A 17227-nucleotide genomic window follows, 5' to 3' on the forward strand; every position below is an offset into this window, starting at 1 on the left:
GCATATCTGACAATCGTTCCTGGAGACCAGGTGAAGTCAAAATTCCATTAGCGGGTATCTTTTTCTGGCATTTCCCAAATTGATATTCTGATACGCTTTGTAACTTGCGTATATATCAAAGCGTGCATCTACTCATTTTCTTCTTTTGATGTGAAAACTTCACGCACCTCCTTTTCATCTGCTCAGCAAAAAAAAAACTTTTAATTTATTTCGAATTCTAAGTAGGCCGCTAACAAACATGATATCTTATTAATTTTGAGAAAATTTTGTTATCTGCAAGATAAGACTCTCATTATCATGAAAATAACCATTTATAGTTGTTTTGAATAGTTCTATTTTGATATAGTTTACAAATTTGGATTTGCCACGACATTCAGGAAATCATTCTCTCCGGCCAGCAGACTTCGTTTTTCCTCTTCACTTGAAAATGTACACGCAGGTGTCTCGAAATGAACCACGTGAAACACCTCATTCGCTGTGTTTCGTGAGCCGACTAGCTTTATGTACGTGGCCACGACGGGATCGAATGCCGCGTACTGCCATCCTCGGCAATCTTCCTTCGTTCGGTCACAAATTCTCGTCCAATGCTTCTGGTCATTAGAAACTTCGATGAAGTAACTGTACGCTCTTGCATCACAATCCCAAAGCAGCATCCTCATCGATGAAATACAGAACGGCTGGCAGAGCTGAATAATGATAGAGCCAGAGCCCAACTGGTGGCACGTGTAACCCATGTCCCAATCGTAGTTCTGGGTGTCGCCATTAATCAGGGCATTTCTGGAACGACTCACACCTTCAGCCACTGATGCAAATTGCTTCGTAGATGCTACATTTTCCACTGGACACACAAACCCGTCTGAGTTCATATCCAGAACAGAAGTTGAAAACAAACAACGAAGGCTGTTTACTTGGAACGACCGATTCAGACTGTTGTACGGCACCCCGACAACTCGGATGTACATGATGACTCGAGGAGCGAAGTGAATCAGCTGCCAGGAACGACAAGAGTAGTTGGAGTAGTCGCACACTCGAACCCACTCGTTTTTGTCGACCGAGACCTCCACGTAATAAGACGAAGCTCTGTGGTCCTTGTCTCCGAGGTGAATTTTGATTGTATTTATTATGTAATGTTTGCCAAGTTTCACAGTAATGCCATCTTTGTCTTCTTGCAAGTAACGACTGTGTCCCAAGTCATTCTCGTATTGTCCGCTCTCTAAACCATCAAAGAGCCTGTCTTTGATTTCTCCCGAAACTACACTGGCCCCTTTCTCATTCATGGATACGTTCTCATTCGGCAAAATGCACCCCCGGTATTTTCGGTTGATGTCCTTTGTTTCCGACTGCATCTTGATGGAATCCAGGATTTCTTCTGCTGTGAAAAGGCCGCTTGGCCTAACAATATCGAGTAAATCTTTTAGACTAATCAAAGTTAGTCTAACTTTGTTTATGACTTGTTTCGACCTCTCAATCTGAGCTTCTCTGTTTTCGGCACTGGAAGTTTCCATGTTTGCCAAATTGTGATTCTGCCACTGGAGAACAGCCTGGAAGATTTCGAGCTCCGGAGCGTAGAAAGAATCACGATCAATCAACTCGCAAATTGCGTTGAGAGACAAGTTCAGAAATGTTCGATTTTGCATGACTTCGCTGGCATTTCGGTCCAAAAACTCTTTGCAAATGGCGGTCAAAGTATTCAATCCATACAGCAATGAGTCGTCATATATAAGGCAAACATTCTCAACAGTAAGTGAGATTTTTAAATAACTCGCAATCGACTCCTCCAGTAGTTCGAACCTATACTTGTGTGCCAATCCTAGAATTTCCAACACTTCAGGCTCTGAATATTCACTTATTGCCAACTTTCCCGTGTAGATGTACTTAAGCAATGCACCAAACGCCAACGCAGTTGTATCTTCAATCACAAATTCGTCCACACAGCTTTGCGACTCCTTAAAAGATCCGAAGAGGAGCACTCGGAAATAATCACTGCGACTAGCGAGGATCACTCGGTGACTCACAAACCTCTCGCCTCCAACGACAAAAGTGACGTCACTCAATTCCTGGTTCATATACAGTGCGGCCAAGTCTTGTGAGAGCCTCAAAAAATGATTGATCTCTCCGTCTGTAATGACACTTGGGTTCGGGTTAAATGGGTTTTGCAAGTGCTGGCTCACACCTTGACTCATTTGCCTCGTGATGCTTAGATTGGAGCTATGCGCTGTGTAAAATGAGGGCTGCTGAGCTTCTTCCATGGGTTCGATTCCTTGACTGTTTGAAGTTGAGCCTCTATTGGGCACGAGATTCCGAGACATACTCGTATTCGGAGGACTTCGTTCTGCTAAAGAATGAGTCTGAACGAAAGCAGCAGTGCTGGTCGAGGCTGTTGCAACTAACGGGGAGAAACTTAGCTGGTTGTCCCTTTGAGGGTTTCGTGGGTTTTCTATTGTACTCTGGCTTTCATCGATAGATGCTTGATTTCCCCAAATCGAACTCTCATTAGACATTTCTCTGGACAGAGAGTCTGAAAATACGTCCATTCAAGAGCAACAGCACATGAAAAGCACCTACAGTCAAAACTATTTCGCAAACTTTCAAACATTGCCATTGATTCCAAAAAAATGATTAAAAATTAAAGAATGGTCGTTTTGTGATGGATGGCGGACATACTAAATATTAGCTCAGAGCGAACTACCAATATCTTCGATATAAAGATCGAATCCTGGCAGTTTTCCACTAGCAATTAATCAATATAGAAGAAGGCGCAACCTTATAAACTGCTCTAAAAACAAACTTGAAACCAAATTTGTTCGATACTGACAAAATTTTGGAAATTTTTGAGGATTGATTGAATTACGATTAAAATTGCTCGTGTATTATTGAAACCCATCTGACTTTTTGTGGCGTACACCATTTTTAGCGAAAAAACTATATACAAACAAAAACAGCTACTCCCGAAGTTTCTTCATAATTCGTGATTGGAGCAATAACAATTTCCAAAATAAAAAAGCATCAACATCAGAAAAGGAATACTTTTAAAATTTTGCGATTGATATGATACCAAAACAGACTTTAGTTTCAAAACGAAAAGAGTGTAGAGCTGCCGTGCAGGCAATGTTCTGATCACATAAATCATAGAAAAAGCAATATCTTTCTACATATTCTTCGATGGCGAAAGACGACACTACCTTCAAAAAAAAGCCAAAAATAAGCCAATCGGTTAGAAATGAAAAGCTATTCCGACAACTCTCTCTCGATATGTTTTTCAAAAAAATAGTTCGAGAATTTGAATCAGGCGTAGAAAGTCTTTCAGATGACAACAAACTAATGCATATCAATTTTCGAAAAAATACAAATATCACATAGAAGCGCTTTTGAATTGTTTATGAACAGCGCTTTTTTTCTTGGCGTTTTGGCATTTAGAGAAAATTAGACCACTTGACAATTTTTTATTTAACTGGAAAATAAGACAATTACAGTCATGCACGGTTTTCGTGATCTTCACCCTTCTGTCAGATAGCAGAGTTTGCATTTCTTTCAACAAAAGAAATGAACTGAACTTATAGTCAAATCAAATGTTGAGCAGCAAAAAATATAAAAATTGAGCGTGAACTAACTTAAAAACTTTTGATTATCTGCTAAAAAGCATCAATCCTTCGGAGTAAAATAACCAAGTTTTATCCACAAGCTAAATAATCTGTACGATAAATTTGTGCAGATAAAAAAAGAAAAACCGCAAAAACTCGCATGCACATGAAACTAGCGCGTGATTCGCAGCAGCTGTTATTCAAACTAATTGTTGAACTAACAAAAAGTCTCTTTATAACTGAAAATTTTGTGCGATCCAGAGGTGATCAATTAGAGTATGTTTGCCTTAAATTAACTCAAAATTAGGTCGCAACACTAAAAACTGCTCTAAAAACAAACTTGAAACCAAATTTGTTCGATACTGAAAAAATTTTGGAAATTTTTGAGGATTGATTGAATTACGATTAAAATTGCTCGTGTATTATTGAAACCCATCTGACTTTTTGTGGCGTACACCATTTTTAGCGAAAAAACTATATACAAACAAAAACAGCTACTCCCGAAGTTTCTTCATAATTCGTGATTGGAGCAATAACAATTTCCAAAATAAAAAAGCATCAACATCAGAAAAGGAATACTTTTAAAATTTTGCGATTGATATGATACCAAAACAGACTTTAGTTTCAAAACAAAAAGAGTGTAGAGCTGCCGTGCAGGCAATGTTCTGATCACAGAAATCATAGAAAAAGCAATATCTTTCTACATATTCTTCGATGGCGAAAGACGACACTACCTTCAAAAAAAGCCAAAAATAAGCCAATTGGTTCGAAATGAAAAGCTATTCCGACAACTCTCTCTCGATATGTTTTTCAAAAAAATAGTTCGAGAATTTGAATCAGGCGTAGAAAGTCTTTCAGATGACAACAAACTCTAATGCATATCAATTTTCGAAAAAATACAAATATCACATAGAAGCGCTTTTGAATTGTTTATGAACAGCGCTTTTTTTCTTGGCGTTTTGGCATTTAGAGAAAATTAGACCACTTGACAATTTTTTTATTTAACTGGAAAATAAGACAATTACAGTCATGCACGGTTTTCGTGATCTTCACCCTTCTGTTAGATAGCGGAGTTTGCATTTCTTTCAACAAAAGAAATGAACTGAACTTAAAGTCAAATCAAATGTTGAGCCGCAAAAAAATATAAAAATTGAGCGTGAACAAACTTAAAAACTTTTGATTATCTGCTAAAAAGCATCAATCCTTGTGAGTAAAATAACCAAGTTTTATCCACAAGCTAAATAATCTGTACAATAAATTTGTGCAGATTAAAAAAGGAAAACCGCAAAAGCTCGCATGAACATGAAACTAGCGCGTGATTCGCAGCAGCTGTTATTCAAACTGATGGTTGAACTGACAAAAAATCTCTTTATAACTGAAAATTTTGTGCGATCCAGAGGGGATCAATAAGAGTATGTTTGCCTTAAATTAACTCTAAACTAGCGTTTAACGCACCTTCGGTGCTTCGAAATTTTTCGACAACTCATGAAAAACCGCATATATTGGAAACAACATCTGCAAACTTTTAGTGTACTCTGACTGCATCCAATTACAGGGTTGGTTATTTCGAACTTTTAAATTTAACTTAATGGGCCTCTCGAGAAATTTGGAGGCCAGATTTGCAACCACTGGGAGTCACTGAGAGCACCCTACTATAGGGTTAGGAATCCAAAACTTGGTGAATTTTTTTACACCTAAGTTTCCCGAAAAACAAAATTGAGAAAACATCTTATCCCGGAAAGGATATGAGCATTCATATCAAAGGCAGGATTTGAGACGCCTGGGTGTACGCTGACAAAAAGGTTAGAAGTTTCAAATTTTTTGAATTTCGTTGTAGATAAGTTCTTTGAGAATTTTTGAAAAAATCAAAAAACGTCACATCTCGGAAACTAAAAGCATTTGAGCAGTCTCGTTTAGCAATCGCATGTGGCAAGATTTGTAACTCTTTAGAGTACCCTGACAACACCGAACTTGAGCGTTGGCAATTTCAAATTTTGAAAAATAATTAATTTACACTTTCTAAAAATTTTTAAAAAATCACAAAAAACGTCACGTCTTGAAAACTACAAAGAATCGAGCAGTCATACTTGGAGGCAAGAGTCGCAATCCTTGAGAGTACTCTGACAGGAGCTAACTACAGCGTTGGGAATTTCAGATTTTTAAAGAATAATAATAAATTAAGTTTTCTGAAAATTTTTGAAAAAATCACAAAACCGTCATATCTCGAAAACTACAAAGAATTGAGTAGTCATACTTGGAGGCAAGATTGCAATCTTTGAGAGTACTCTGACAGGAACTAAATACAGTGTTGGGAATTCCAATTTTTAAAAACTAATAATAATTCAAGTTTTCTGAAAATTTTTGAAAAAATCACAAAAAACGTCATATCTCGAAAACTACAAAAAAATTGAGCAGTCATATTTGGAGCCAAGATTCGCAATCTTTGAGATTACTCTGACAGGTCCTAACCACAGGGTTTTAATTTCAGATTTTGTGATAAAAAATTAAAATACGTTTTCTGAAAATTTTTTTTAAAAAATCACAAAAAAGATCATATCTCGAAAACTACGAGGATTTGAACAGTCATATTTGGAGGCAAGATTCGCAATCTTTGAGATTACTCTGACAGGATCCAACTTCAGGGTTGGGAACTTCAGATTTTGCAAAAAAAAATAAATTTAAGTTTTCTAAAAACTTTTTGAAAAAAATAACAAAAAACGTCATATCTCGAAAACTACAAGGATTTGAACAGTCATATTTGGAGGCAAGATTTGTAACTTCTTAGAGTACTCTGACAGCACCCAACTACAGGGTTGGGAACTTCAAGTTTTTTAAATTATTTTGTTATTTGAATTTTCTGAAAATTTTTGAAAAAATCTCAAAAATCGTCTTATCTCGTAAACTAAAATGATTCGGGCATTCAAAATTGGAGGCCAAACTCGAAACCCCTAATTCGATATTAGGCTGCTTAATTTAAACTCGTTAAAATAACCACTGAAATCAAATTGGAAAACCGAAAAAAAATTCTTAACCATTGCAATATACGATATAGCTTAAACATGCAAAAATAATACGTTGAAAAAGCTTAAACATGGCGAGATAGTGAAGCCCGCATTTAAATATATAATAGATAATAGATTAGGTCTCTATGCAGATAAAATTTGGGCAGAATGAAATTTAAGCAAAAAAGAGAAAAGATACGAAGACAAGGGTCATAATTACAAACAGAAGCAACAATGTAAATTGCGTACAGCAAAAAAAAACTTTTTATGATGTGGCAACTACGCCGACAAAACCTGCGCAGACAAATAATAAACCGAAAATTTTTTGAAACGGAGAATTTCTCGAATGAGAAAAAACATATCCCGGTCGGATTTGAACCAAGGACCTTTGCCGTCCCAGGCGTATTCGGTGACTCCAGATCAAGTGAGCCGCAGAAGCAAAAAAATTCGAATTCATTGTGATGTGAACCTAACTTCACCATTTATAATTTAGATCAGTCTGTAAAGAATGCTTTTAACGGGAAAAAGTCTATTACCCAATTGCAAACCCTTGCTGTTCGCGAGAGTAGACATCGACATTTGAAGCCGACGTTGAACCTAGACTGATTTATCCAACGTAGTAGTTTCATATTTGATAAACTGAAAGATTTCTAGCTAAATTATATTTAGGTTTCTTTCTTACTAAAATGGTCATAATTCTCTAACTAATAATTATCAGTTTTTTCGAAGAGATAGTGCTTTCGAAGATATTAACTTTATAAGCCTTCATTTCACTATTTCTTTGCTGTCATCAATCATTCAATCAAGCATCACTAATTATTACGAAACTAAAATTTTAGTATGAAAATCTATTTTCTCAATGTTTCTCATTGCTGACAGGTGTTTGCCTTCTAATCAGCAAAAAAAAACATTTTTTTTTGTCAAATAAAATGTAGAGAATGATCGACTTTTTTAAAACATTTTCAACATTCAAGCTCGAAGAAAAATATGCTTTTTCAAAACAATATTATTAACAGATTTCTCCTACAAATCCGCAATCTTATGCACTATATTCATGAACACATGAAAGAAAAATTGAAGCGCGAACGGAAATTCAAACTGGCGCCAAGGCGAGGAAATTGAGCACAAAAAATCAAACCAGTCCGAAATCCTAATCAGCAAAAGTTGGAAAATTTTTAACGAACTCAAGTGTCTGAAAACTTCGATGGTCGCAGAAAAAAATGTATCACGTTGAGGCTCTCTAAATCTCAGAACACATTATGATCAATTATGAACCAATTGGAGAAAACTGGATAGTTAGAGAAAACTGTAGCTAACTCAATAGCTAACTTAATTATTCGATAACAAAACTAGAATCCACTTCCGAACCTAAAGATATTCACATTTTAATCGCGCCATTTCTGCTTGCTTAATTCTACAGCGTAATTTGCTTTACTTTAGAAAACTATTTATACTGAACGTTCAAATCAATAAAAAGTCAAACCACACAAATCAAATTAGGCGTGATCAAAGTTTCCGGAAAAATGATTTAGAAACTAGTAATAATTTTATTATTAGAGAAGGATTTGAATTGAACGTTGAAAGAAATGAAAAATCAAACCACAAAAAACTCGTGAAAAAAACCACGATTAATAATGATTTCGAAAAGCGTCGATGAACTCAAGAAACACAAAAAAATCAAAAATAATTTTTTTTTTGAAACTTTCGAGAGTCGCAGAAAAAGAATATAAAGCCTGAATACTCTTATTTTCGAAAGATTTTTATGATCTACACATTTTACCCTTAAGGGAAAATTGGATCATTAGAGAAGGCTCGATCAATTGTTCTTTTTGTTCCGACTTTTGTACGAAAGTAACGGAATATTTGTGCTCGGGGTGGGTTTCTTTCCTCAGAAAAATTTCGACTTTTTAAATAGCAATTTTTGAAGGGATTTTTTATATCATTCAAAAGGTATTGTTGTCCTGAGCTTAAATTTGAAACGATATTTTACCTGTGATCATTTTTAGTGACGTTATGGGGGTTTAAAGATTGCCACTTTGGCCAATTTGGGACAATTAACGCGCGATATATTTCGCGCTATTAACGCGCGAGCGGAGATTTAATCCGTCTTAGAAATAATTCCAAATTGGTTGAAGGAAGCTGATTTGCCAGAATTGATTCGTTACTAAGAGCGAAATCTATCACTTTGTACTTTATGTGGCGTGTGGGGGGATAATATTTATTTTACATTTTATTTTCTTCCATGTTATTACTGCTCCATAGACCTTAAAAAACAGTCAGAACATCCAGGGCCTCGCCCTGATACGAGCAGTCTTCTTTTTATTTCGCTGGGAAATTCAATGACTAAAATTCACTTTCGTATCTCAAAGTCATTCAAATTTCATCGGCACATTTCCACTTTCTTAATTCAAGAGTACAATTTGTCTTCCTTTCAGCAAATTATTTAAATTCAAAGTCAAAATTATTGAGACATCAGACCACAAAAAATCAAATTCTCAAAAAAAAAACTAATAACTAGCGTGTAACGCACCTCCGGTGCTTCGAAATTATGTTAACTCATAAAAAAAACGGTTTATATGGGGAAACATTTTTGCATTGTTTGAGTGTACTCTGACAGCACCCAATTACAGGGTTCGCAATTTCAAATTTTGTAAAGTTATTCAAGTTTTTTAAATTCAAATTTTGAAAAACCATACAATTTTGTGAATTTTTTTTATATTAAAGTTTGTTAAAAATTTTTTAAAATGACAGAAAAACCTCGCATCCCGGAAACTATAAGCAATTGAGCAGTCGCATTTGGACGCAAGATTTGCAATTTCTGAGGGTACTGACAGTAGTCCACTACATGGTCGGGAACTTCGAAAAAATTCAAATTGAAACTTTCTGATTACATTTTTGAAAAAACCAAGAAAAGTGCCATATCTCGAAAACTACCAAAAATTGAGCACTCGTTTCTGGAGGAAGATTCGCAACACCTGAGACTACTCTGACAGCCCCCAACTTCAGGGTTAGGAATTCCACAATCTTTGAAAATTTAAATTTAGGTTTTCTGAAATTTTTTTTGAAAAGAATCATTAAAACGTCATATCTCGAAAGTTACAAAAATCTAAGCTGTGGAATTTAAAGGAAAAACTTGCAACCTCTAGGAGTGTCCTAATAAAGCATCACTACAGAGATGGGAACATAAGAAAGTTTTAAGTTCTTAGAACAATTAAAAAAACACTACAAACGTCACATCTCAGAAACTGAAAGCATTAGAGCAGTCGCATTGGGACGCAAAACTTGCAACGTGAAACTCCTGAGAGTACCCTCACAGTACCCAACTACAAGGTTGAGAATTTCAAACTTGAAGAAAAATCAAATTTAAGTTTCTAAAAAGTTTTTTATGAAAAAACCATCAAAACGTCATATCTCGGAAACTTCGAAGATTCGAGCAGTCATATTTGAAGGCAAGATACATAAACCCCGGAGACCCTGAAGCGTAATTTCTTCTTTTAGCAAATGATTCAATTGAACAGCAGAAGAAATGAAAAATCAAACCGCAAAAGATCAAACATGGCCAGATCAAATTTTCCCGAAAAAATCGTCACCTAGATAAGAGTCTTCAAATAGTTCATTAACTCTTGGAAAAATAACGAAGTTAAATTTTTAAAAGTAAAGTTTAGTGCTTTCGCCAAAAATTTATTAGGCCAATTAATCTTGTGAAAATTATCTTAATTAAGCTTTACTTAGAAGCAGATATATTTGATTCATTAATTGCCACTGGAAGCTTTCTAATAATTTTGTTCTAAAAAGAGTAAACAAATAAGAGTTCAATTCACATACGGTCCTCGTAATCTAGAGATCCCACCAACCATTATTTTGCAAACAACAAGTCGTTGAATTCATTGTCACAATCATAACCATCATTTCTATAGCAAAACAATTTTTATAGCTCTGACATTGTCTATTATAGTCTAATCTAAACTGAAACAATGATATTTGAATACATCTGATTATATCGTAGGAATTGCGCTTTAAAATTTCAGATATGTGGAACAAAGAAATATTCATTTTATTCGAAAATTAACATTCAAAACACATTTTATGCAAGCAGTTCTGCAAAATCTCTCTCGACTAATTTTTCCAAGAAATCACTGGAGTCCTTCGCTTGACTCAGTGGCAAGTTGTTCACATGCAGTAACTTCTTTCTCAGGTTCTGAATGTAATTCTTTGATTCTTCCGAGGAATTCAACTTAGCTTTGAGATCATCTGAAAACCTCGGAACATTGTCTCCTGTCGACTGTTCTGAGGGCAAAGTGATGTTATTCTGCTCAAAAGTATGATAACAAATAGTCGAAAAGAAGGGCTGCAGTTGCGAAATATTTGTAAGTTTGTAATACTGAAAGTGTAAAAGAGGGTATCCGAAATGAGCCGGCATCATCTTGTTTGCCAATTGCTTGCTGGTAAGTCTGGCTTCCAACAGTTGGGCTATTCGTACACAGTATGGGACAAAAGAAGTCACCTGAGCTCTTGATTTTTGATACGATGATGATTCCTGATTGGAAATCCCCACAAAAGCCCAAAGGTATGTTTGAAAATGGGACAACGACATGCGACTCAAGAGAAGCGCAGTGTCCAGGAACTTTGCCATTGACAGGTACATATCCAACCAATTTTCATTCATTTGATGCTGCGTGAGACCTCCACTCGAGGTACTTAGAGACCCGTTGGGCATGTTAAGCTTGCCTGCTTCCGCCATGAGGTCAAACTCGAGCTGCCTCAATTGAACAGTCAGCTCTGATATCATTATCGGCCAAAGCGCAATCAGTGAGTCTTGATTAAGACGGATCAAAAATATTCGAAACACCAGAAATATTTGCTCCATAACTACTGGAGAGGATCCAGCGGTTTTTAACATGTCAGAAACCCTTTCTTGCAGCTCGGGCAGAATTCTGTTATACTGATCTTTTTCTGACGCAAACACGACAAATGCCAATCTTTTAAGTAATTTAGCCTTCAAGTCGAGTTCAAACTCCCGCGACTTAATAAGACCCCCAGTAACACCAGCAATATTTCCTTGTCCCAAGAACTCCTTGAACGTTATTTTATCATGAGTCATCAAGTTGTCAATAACTATTTTCCACAATGCTACCATTTCTGACGTCATTTCGAAGAAAGACTTTTCTAAGAAAAGGTCGAAAATGTCTCGTTTCCACGACTTGCGCGTGTAGTGAAAATAACTCACTTCAGCTGTGAGGCGCGACGCTGCTCTTAGACTGGGGATATTGTCCACATTTTTCGTTTTTAGGAAAGCAGTCGAAACTACTAACACGTTTTGAATGACCGCATTGATTTTATCTTTTTCTTCGCTTCTGTATATCAGGTCCAGTAGGTTCGGCAGTATTTGAGCCATTACTTCCATGGCCTGGACATAATTGCAGGAAGTTGGTTGAGTAGCGAAGGTGCCATTTGATTGCTCCTCCCATTCCGCATTCCCCTGCAAGATGATCAAGTCTGTATCGTTCGAAGGTACCTGGATTCCCGGTTTCACTGTATATATCTTTCCGATCCAGGCACTTTGGACCAATCCTGTGCTTGCCAGCAGCGTCAGGCACTCTGTCAATTTCCAAACCAAATCTTGAACTTCGCGCAGATCTTTCAACTCGGTGATGATTTTCTCAATCACGTAGTTCGCAATCAGCAGAAGAATAACTTGACCACCGTGCGCTGTACTAGCACAGGAGTCTCGCACCATCGACAAAATAGATCTTGCGCTTGTTTCCAAAGCATTGGCTGCGAGTGTTTTCACATACGCCATGAAGAACTGTAAAATCGAAATCTCCAAAATCGAACGTTTCTTCATTTGCACATTTGGGTTTGAGACTTTCAGGACTTGCGAGACGTTAGATATGATAGTAGAAAGATTTTGAGACGGAATTGAGTTTATCAGCCCGACTAATAAGAGCTGATCAGGAGTGAACTGCTCATTTAGCTTTCGCAGTTTGCTCTTTTCTCGATGTCCGTTCCAAACAAGTGCCACAGCTGCATACAATTTCGAAGAATGAGTGACAGCCAGTGATTCAATTATATCTACAATTCGTTTCCTCACAATTTCTGGTTGACCCATAATAAATTTTGTACTTGCTAAAGCTCCATGATAGCTACCCAACTTCCCAGACTCGGATTTCGTTTTCACTCCCGACAACTTCTTGTTCACAACTCGTTTCCAAACATGCAGCAGACTTTTAAGTACTCTTGGTAGAATGTCAAGTAATCCCTTTTTGGCATCTAGCCAGAAATCTTTCTTCACTGTCGTAGATTGCAAACAAGGCGGTGAGTTCTTGGACTCTTCGGTCGTATCTTCTAGAGACCAGCCTCTCAGAGGCGATCCTGGCTGGTCAATGTTGACTCCTTCTTTTATTAGGCTTACACTATGATTTTGCGAATTCCCAACTTCAGGGTATTCTAAAGTACATAACGAGAAGAATTTCGAGAGACTTTCAAGAAGAGTAATGAAAATATCTGGAGGCAGCGATGACACACGTGGGTAAGACGCCAAGCCATCGTCAGCGAGAATTTCTAAGTTTCTGCAAATTTGATTGACCGTTGGAACCACGATATCCTTCCTTGCTCGGCAAGTGAACGGCAATATTGTTAGAACAAAATTTAGCCAGTGAGTTTGCAAGAATAGGAAATCCGTTTGTTTCAGAGCATCCACCACTGTTTCGACAAAGAAACTCTGACAGACAATTAATTCTTCTGTTTTGTATCTAAACGAAGCATCTAGGAGAGCCTGGCGCCGTTGCTTCACTTGGACAGATGTCGCATCTTTAAACAAAGTCGATGTTTTGCCCTTGAAATCAGATTTACCCTTTGTCACGAACACGTAGTATTCAGTCTGAATCAATACCGAAACCAGCTCGAGTAGTTTCAATTCCAGTCCATTCGGATCCAGAGCACCTTCGAGGAACTGCGCCTCTTCGCAGCTTGTTTCCGCACTGTTTGTGAAAATATCTGTTTTCACATGACACAATAGACAAAGAAGCACGGTTCTTTGAACCTTGCATCTTGACATTAAATCATTGATGAATGTTGGAATCACGTCAGGCTCCGATACCACTATCAACTTGTTCAGTCCTGTGAACAACTCAGTCAGGAACTCTGTCACCCTGATTTGAATTGCGTAATTTTCAGCCCGTGATTCCACATCAGCTCGATCATCACTAGCTTGTTGACCTTCCCAGGTTGTCGTGAAAGTTGTGCGCAAGTGATAGAGACTCAGCGAAATGAGCAGCTCCACGAATTTGCAGTTGCGGAACTGTGCCAGTTGTTCTGGAGCAACATCTGCGAAGAAGTTTTTGCCCATAATTGAGTTGTTATGTCTGAAAATGAATTTCGGAACCTGATGCACGTATGAAGTGTTACCGCATCCTATGCATGTAGAACATACTGCGTTCAAAAAGACAACAGGGTCAACTTTCAGCATCTCTGAGAGTGTAGAGAAAACGTGTAGACTCCTATTGAAGTCGAAAGGCTGATCATAGAGCATGAAGAAACTCAGAAACACATTATCGAGATGTGAAACCACTGCAGGAGATGATTTGATGTTTTTCACGGCTACCGCTGCATCTTCTTGAGAGCTTGTTTTCCCTGAGCTTTCAACACTTTTATGGATTAATTTGCCTATCGAATTCTTGACGGTGGCGGTTAAATTCTCAATTGGTGCCGTTATAGTCGGAATTGGATTCCCAGTTTGCTTGATGCGGCTTTCCTCGTTTTCGTCACTTTTGCTAACTTGTTGTTCCATTTTTACAGTATTCGAGTTCTCGTCGACTTGCACACTTTCACTTGGTTCCTCGAGATGATTCGCATCTGAATGCAACATAGCTTCTTCCACAACTTGGTTCAAAATCTGCTTCACAATCATCTCGACGTCAACTTGCTCGAAATCTTCGCTGTCAATCATCATTTCTCGTTCCACCTCGCTTAGGAATACTGCACCCGAAAAAGCAAAGGGATTGCTCATCGATGAACTGGAGGAGCTTTTCCTTAAGGCCCAGCCGACATCCGTTGCGCTTTGAGACACTTTAAGCATTGAGTCTTTTCGGCGTTCCTAGAAGCAATGATTAAAATCCAAAATCTGAATGTAAACAAATTATCTTAACAGGAAAATGCAGAAACTTTTTACAAAACATTATTCCTAAATTTTTAACAACTCACTGCGTAGAAGATAAAAAAAACAAAATTGACAAACTGACCAAAAGGACCGAAAACAGCCGCCTGGAGCCGAATTCCGCAACATAGTTCGAACTGTGTTTGATGGGTTTCACCAGAACCGACTGTGGTAAAATACGGCTGGTTTTGTGGTGGAGAAGAATGAGCACTAGTGGTTCCAGAATACGCGCTATGTCTCCTCGCGATATGCAGTGCAGCAGCCATTGCTTAGTAATTGATCTACGCGAAGTCTCGCGAGAGGAGAGTCCGTCCAGCATCACCAGCAAGCATCTTAAAAAATCACTATTTCATCGCAAGCTGCGCAACGAAAAAATGCCTCGTTGCAAAAAAAAGTCATTGAAAACCAACTACTTGCAGATATACTGATCTTAATTTGGCCTCAGAATAGAAATAAGTTTTTTCCAGAAAATCACCAGCAGACTGTTCGAAAAAATGAACTCAGTGAAACCAAAAAAAAACATTGATTTTTTGAGCAGCACCCGATTCATTCGACGAAATGATTCTATCCAGTATAAAAATAAATTTATAAGCCACAGTAGCGGATTTAGGGGGATTCTACCCCCTGCTGACCCAAAGGATCCCTATTTGTACTATTTTGAGATATCCATTTTTGGATGACGGACCCCTAAGTTTTTCAATATTATTACTATTTTGGGGGAAAAGTGCGTCAAAATTTTTGGCCTTTTTGGCCTGTTTTTTTTTTAAAATAATTGCTGGACCATCTAATTACTTGTCGAAAGTTGGTTGTCCAGCTGCAATTAAGTTCTGCACGTTTGTTATAGTCCTCGACAAGTGCCACACAACTGAGAAGCGTCTGCAGGCCTCCAGTCCCCCACAAACAGCTGGTCTGCCCATAGAATGCACCATGACGTCTTCACACAAGTTGGAGATGCTTTCGGGACAGCATCTGTGCAGTTGTAGCCATAGATCTACTGCCCTCTCGTGGCAGAGAAAGTGACGCGACTCTAGCCACGACCACAGCGACAGACAGATTTCCTACAAAGAATTACATATTGTTCTGGAATCGAAAGTCCAGGGCGTGCACTTGCAAGCCAGATGGCCTCGTTGTCTGCCGCGTTCTGATGAAAACACTTCAATTGTTTTTATTCCTATTCTCGTAGAATGGAAGTATGGCGCAGGATCGGTATTTTTGAGGTAGTTTTTTTTACCTCAAATAAAGCACGCAAGAAGTCAAGTGTGGCTTCATATTAAAAACCTTCAGTCGCATCTACGATTATATATTTTAAAAACGCTCACCCAGTTGTTGAAATAAACTGGCCTGAATATTTTCGATTTTCAGACTGATTTCTACACCCGAACTCCCAATGCGACTTTGAAAACCCACTAGCTGCACTTGAGGACTGTAGACAATCTTACAGAACGAACATAGCTACGTTTTTAAGACCGTTGGAAGTGTCAACGAACTCAATAAGACTGCAAAAATAGATGATTTTATTTTTTAATTTCAAGTTTCAAAGAAAAAACATGACTTTGAAGCTCTTTGTTTTTCAAGAACCTTTCATGATTGACAATTTTTTTGATAAAAATCACCCAAATTCAGAAAACGATATCAAAAGGTAACATTTTTAGACAGCTGGAAATTCTAAAAACTAAATTCCATTTTGAAAATAGAAGTCGTTCACGTTTTTTTGCGTCATTTTCACTTTCGTAGTTGGAGAGCGGAAATGGCCTGCATTTTAGCACATATTTGAAATGAACTTAAAAAGTGCATATATACTTAAATGCATATTAAATACATAAAACTTGAAAAGAACTATTTTGCACTATTTCTGGGTTGAGAAAACTCAGTACTACTAGCAAAGAAATCGGGTAATTTTCGTTATTCGCATGCAATTGTTACGCGCAAGGTTTCCTTTTCTCTTAGAATACATTTTATCAGGTTAAACCCATCAATGAACTCAGTTTTTCAACTCTATAGGGAAGATTTCACTGGAGTGTCGACTATTTAAAAAGTAGTCAATTCCTTGTACTTCCGGTTGCTTGAGAAATCTGTATGATATTTTTTCACCAGAATTAGTGAACTAACAAGGTATATACGATAGGATCGCTTGATGAGTTGCAGCTCTGGCTGAGAAATAGAGGTGATGATTCTCTGGTCGCTCGAGTACACGATCTCTGGCTCGGATGAAAGGGCCAGCTGCTGTAGCAGACAGTCGGTGGCCTTTGCCTGGATTGAGAAGTTAGCCACGAAACAACTGGCAATGAAGAGCGACATGAGCCACGGAGGAATCTCTGTTTCCGAGAATTCGACTAAACATTCAACATCTAAAGCTTCTCAATCAATTTATTGCCCTGAACTTACAAAAAATAATAATAAAATATAAGAGAAAACTTAACTCTTTTTCATATTTTTTGATAGAAAAATATCTGATTTTATCCAAAATCCGATTTTACAATTTTCCAGCT

General features: G+C 37.5%; 2 protein-coding genes across 2 annotated transcripts in view; both read right to left on the reverse strand.

Annotated features, from left to right (window-relative positions):
• Positions 1 to 230: 230 nt before the first annotated feature.
• On the reverse strand, positions 231 to 2514 carry LOC134852356 (BTB/POZ domain-containing protein 9-like). The gene has a single exon (XM_063868544.1). The coding sequence runs from the start codon at positions 2499 to 2501 to the stop codon at positions 348 to 350; it is 2154 nt and encodes a 717-aa protein (XP_063724614.1). The 5' UTR covers positions 2502 to 2514; the 3' UTR covers positions 231 to 347.
• Positions 2515 to 10380: 7866 nt separating this feature from the next.
• Positions 10381 to 17227, reverse strand: part of LOC134852404 (protein dopey-1-like) — a 247182-nt gene continuing 240335 nt past the window's right edge. Inside the window, exons 9-12 of the mRNA XM_063868547.1 lie at positions 16848 to 17071; positions 15531 to 15796; positions 14824 to 15070; positions 10381 to 14678 (exon numbers count right to left, since the gene is read on the reverse strand). Of these exons, the coding sequence (XP_063724617.1) occupies positions 10668 to 14678; positions 14824 to 15070; positions 15531 to 15796; positions 16848 to 17071 (4748 nt within the window). The 3' untranslated portion in view covers positions 10381 to 10667. The remainder of the gene's footprint in view (positions 14679 to 14823; positions 15071 to 15530; positions 15797 to 16847; positions 17072 to 17227) is intronic.

The sequence above is a fragment of the Symsagittifera roscoffensis genome, chromosome 1 (genome assembly GCF_963678635.1).
Source record: "Symsagittifera roscoffensis chromosome 1, txSymRosc1.1, whole genome shotgun sequence".
Taxonomy (NCBI): domain Eukaryota; kingdom Metazoa; phylum Xenacoelomorpha; order Acoela; family Convolutidae; genus Symsagittifera; species Symsagittifera roscoffensis.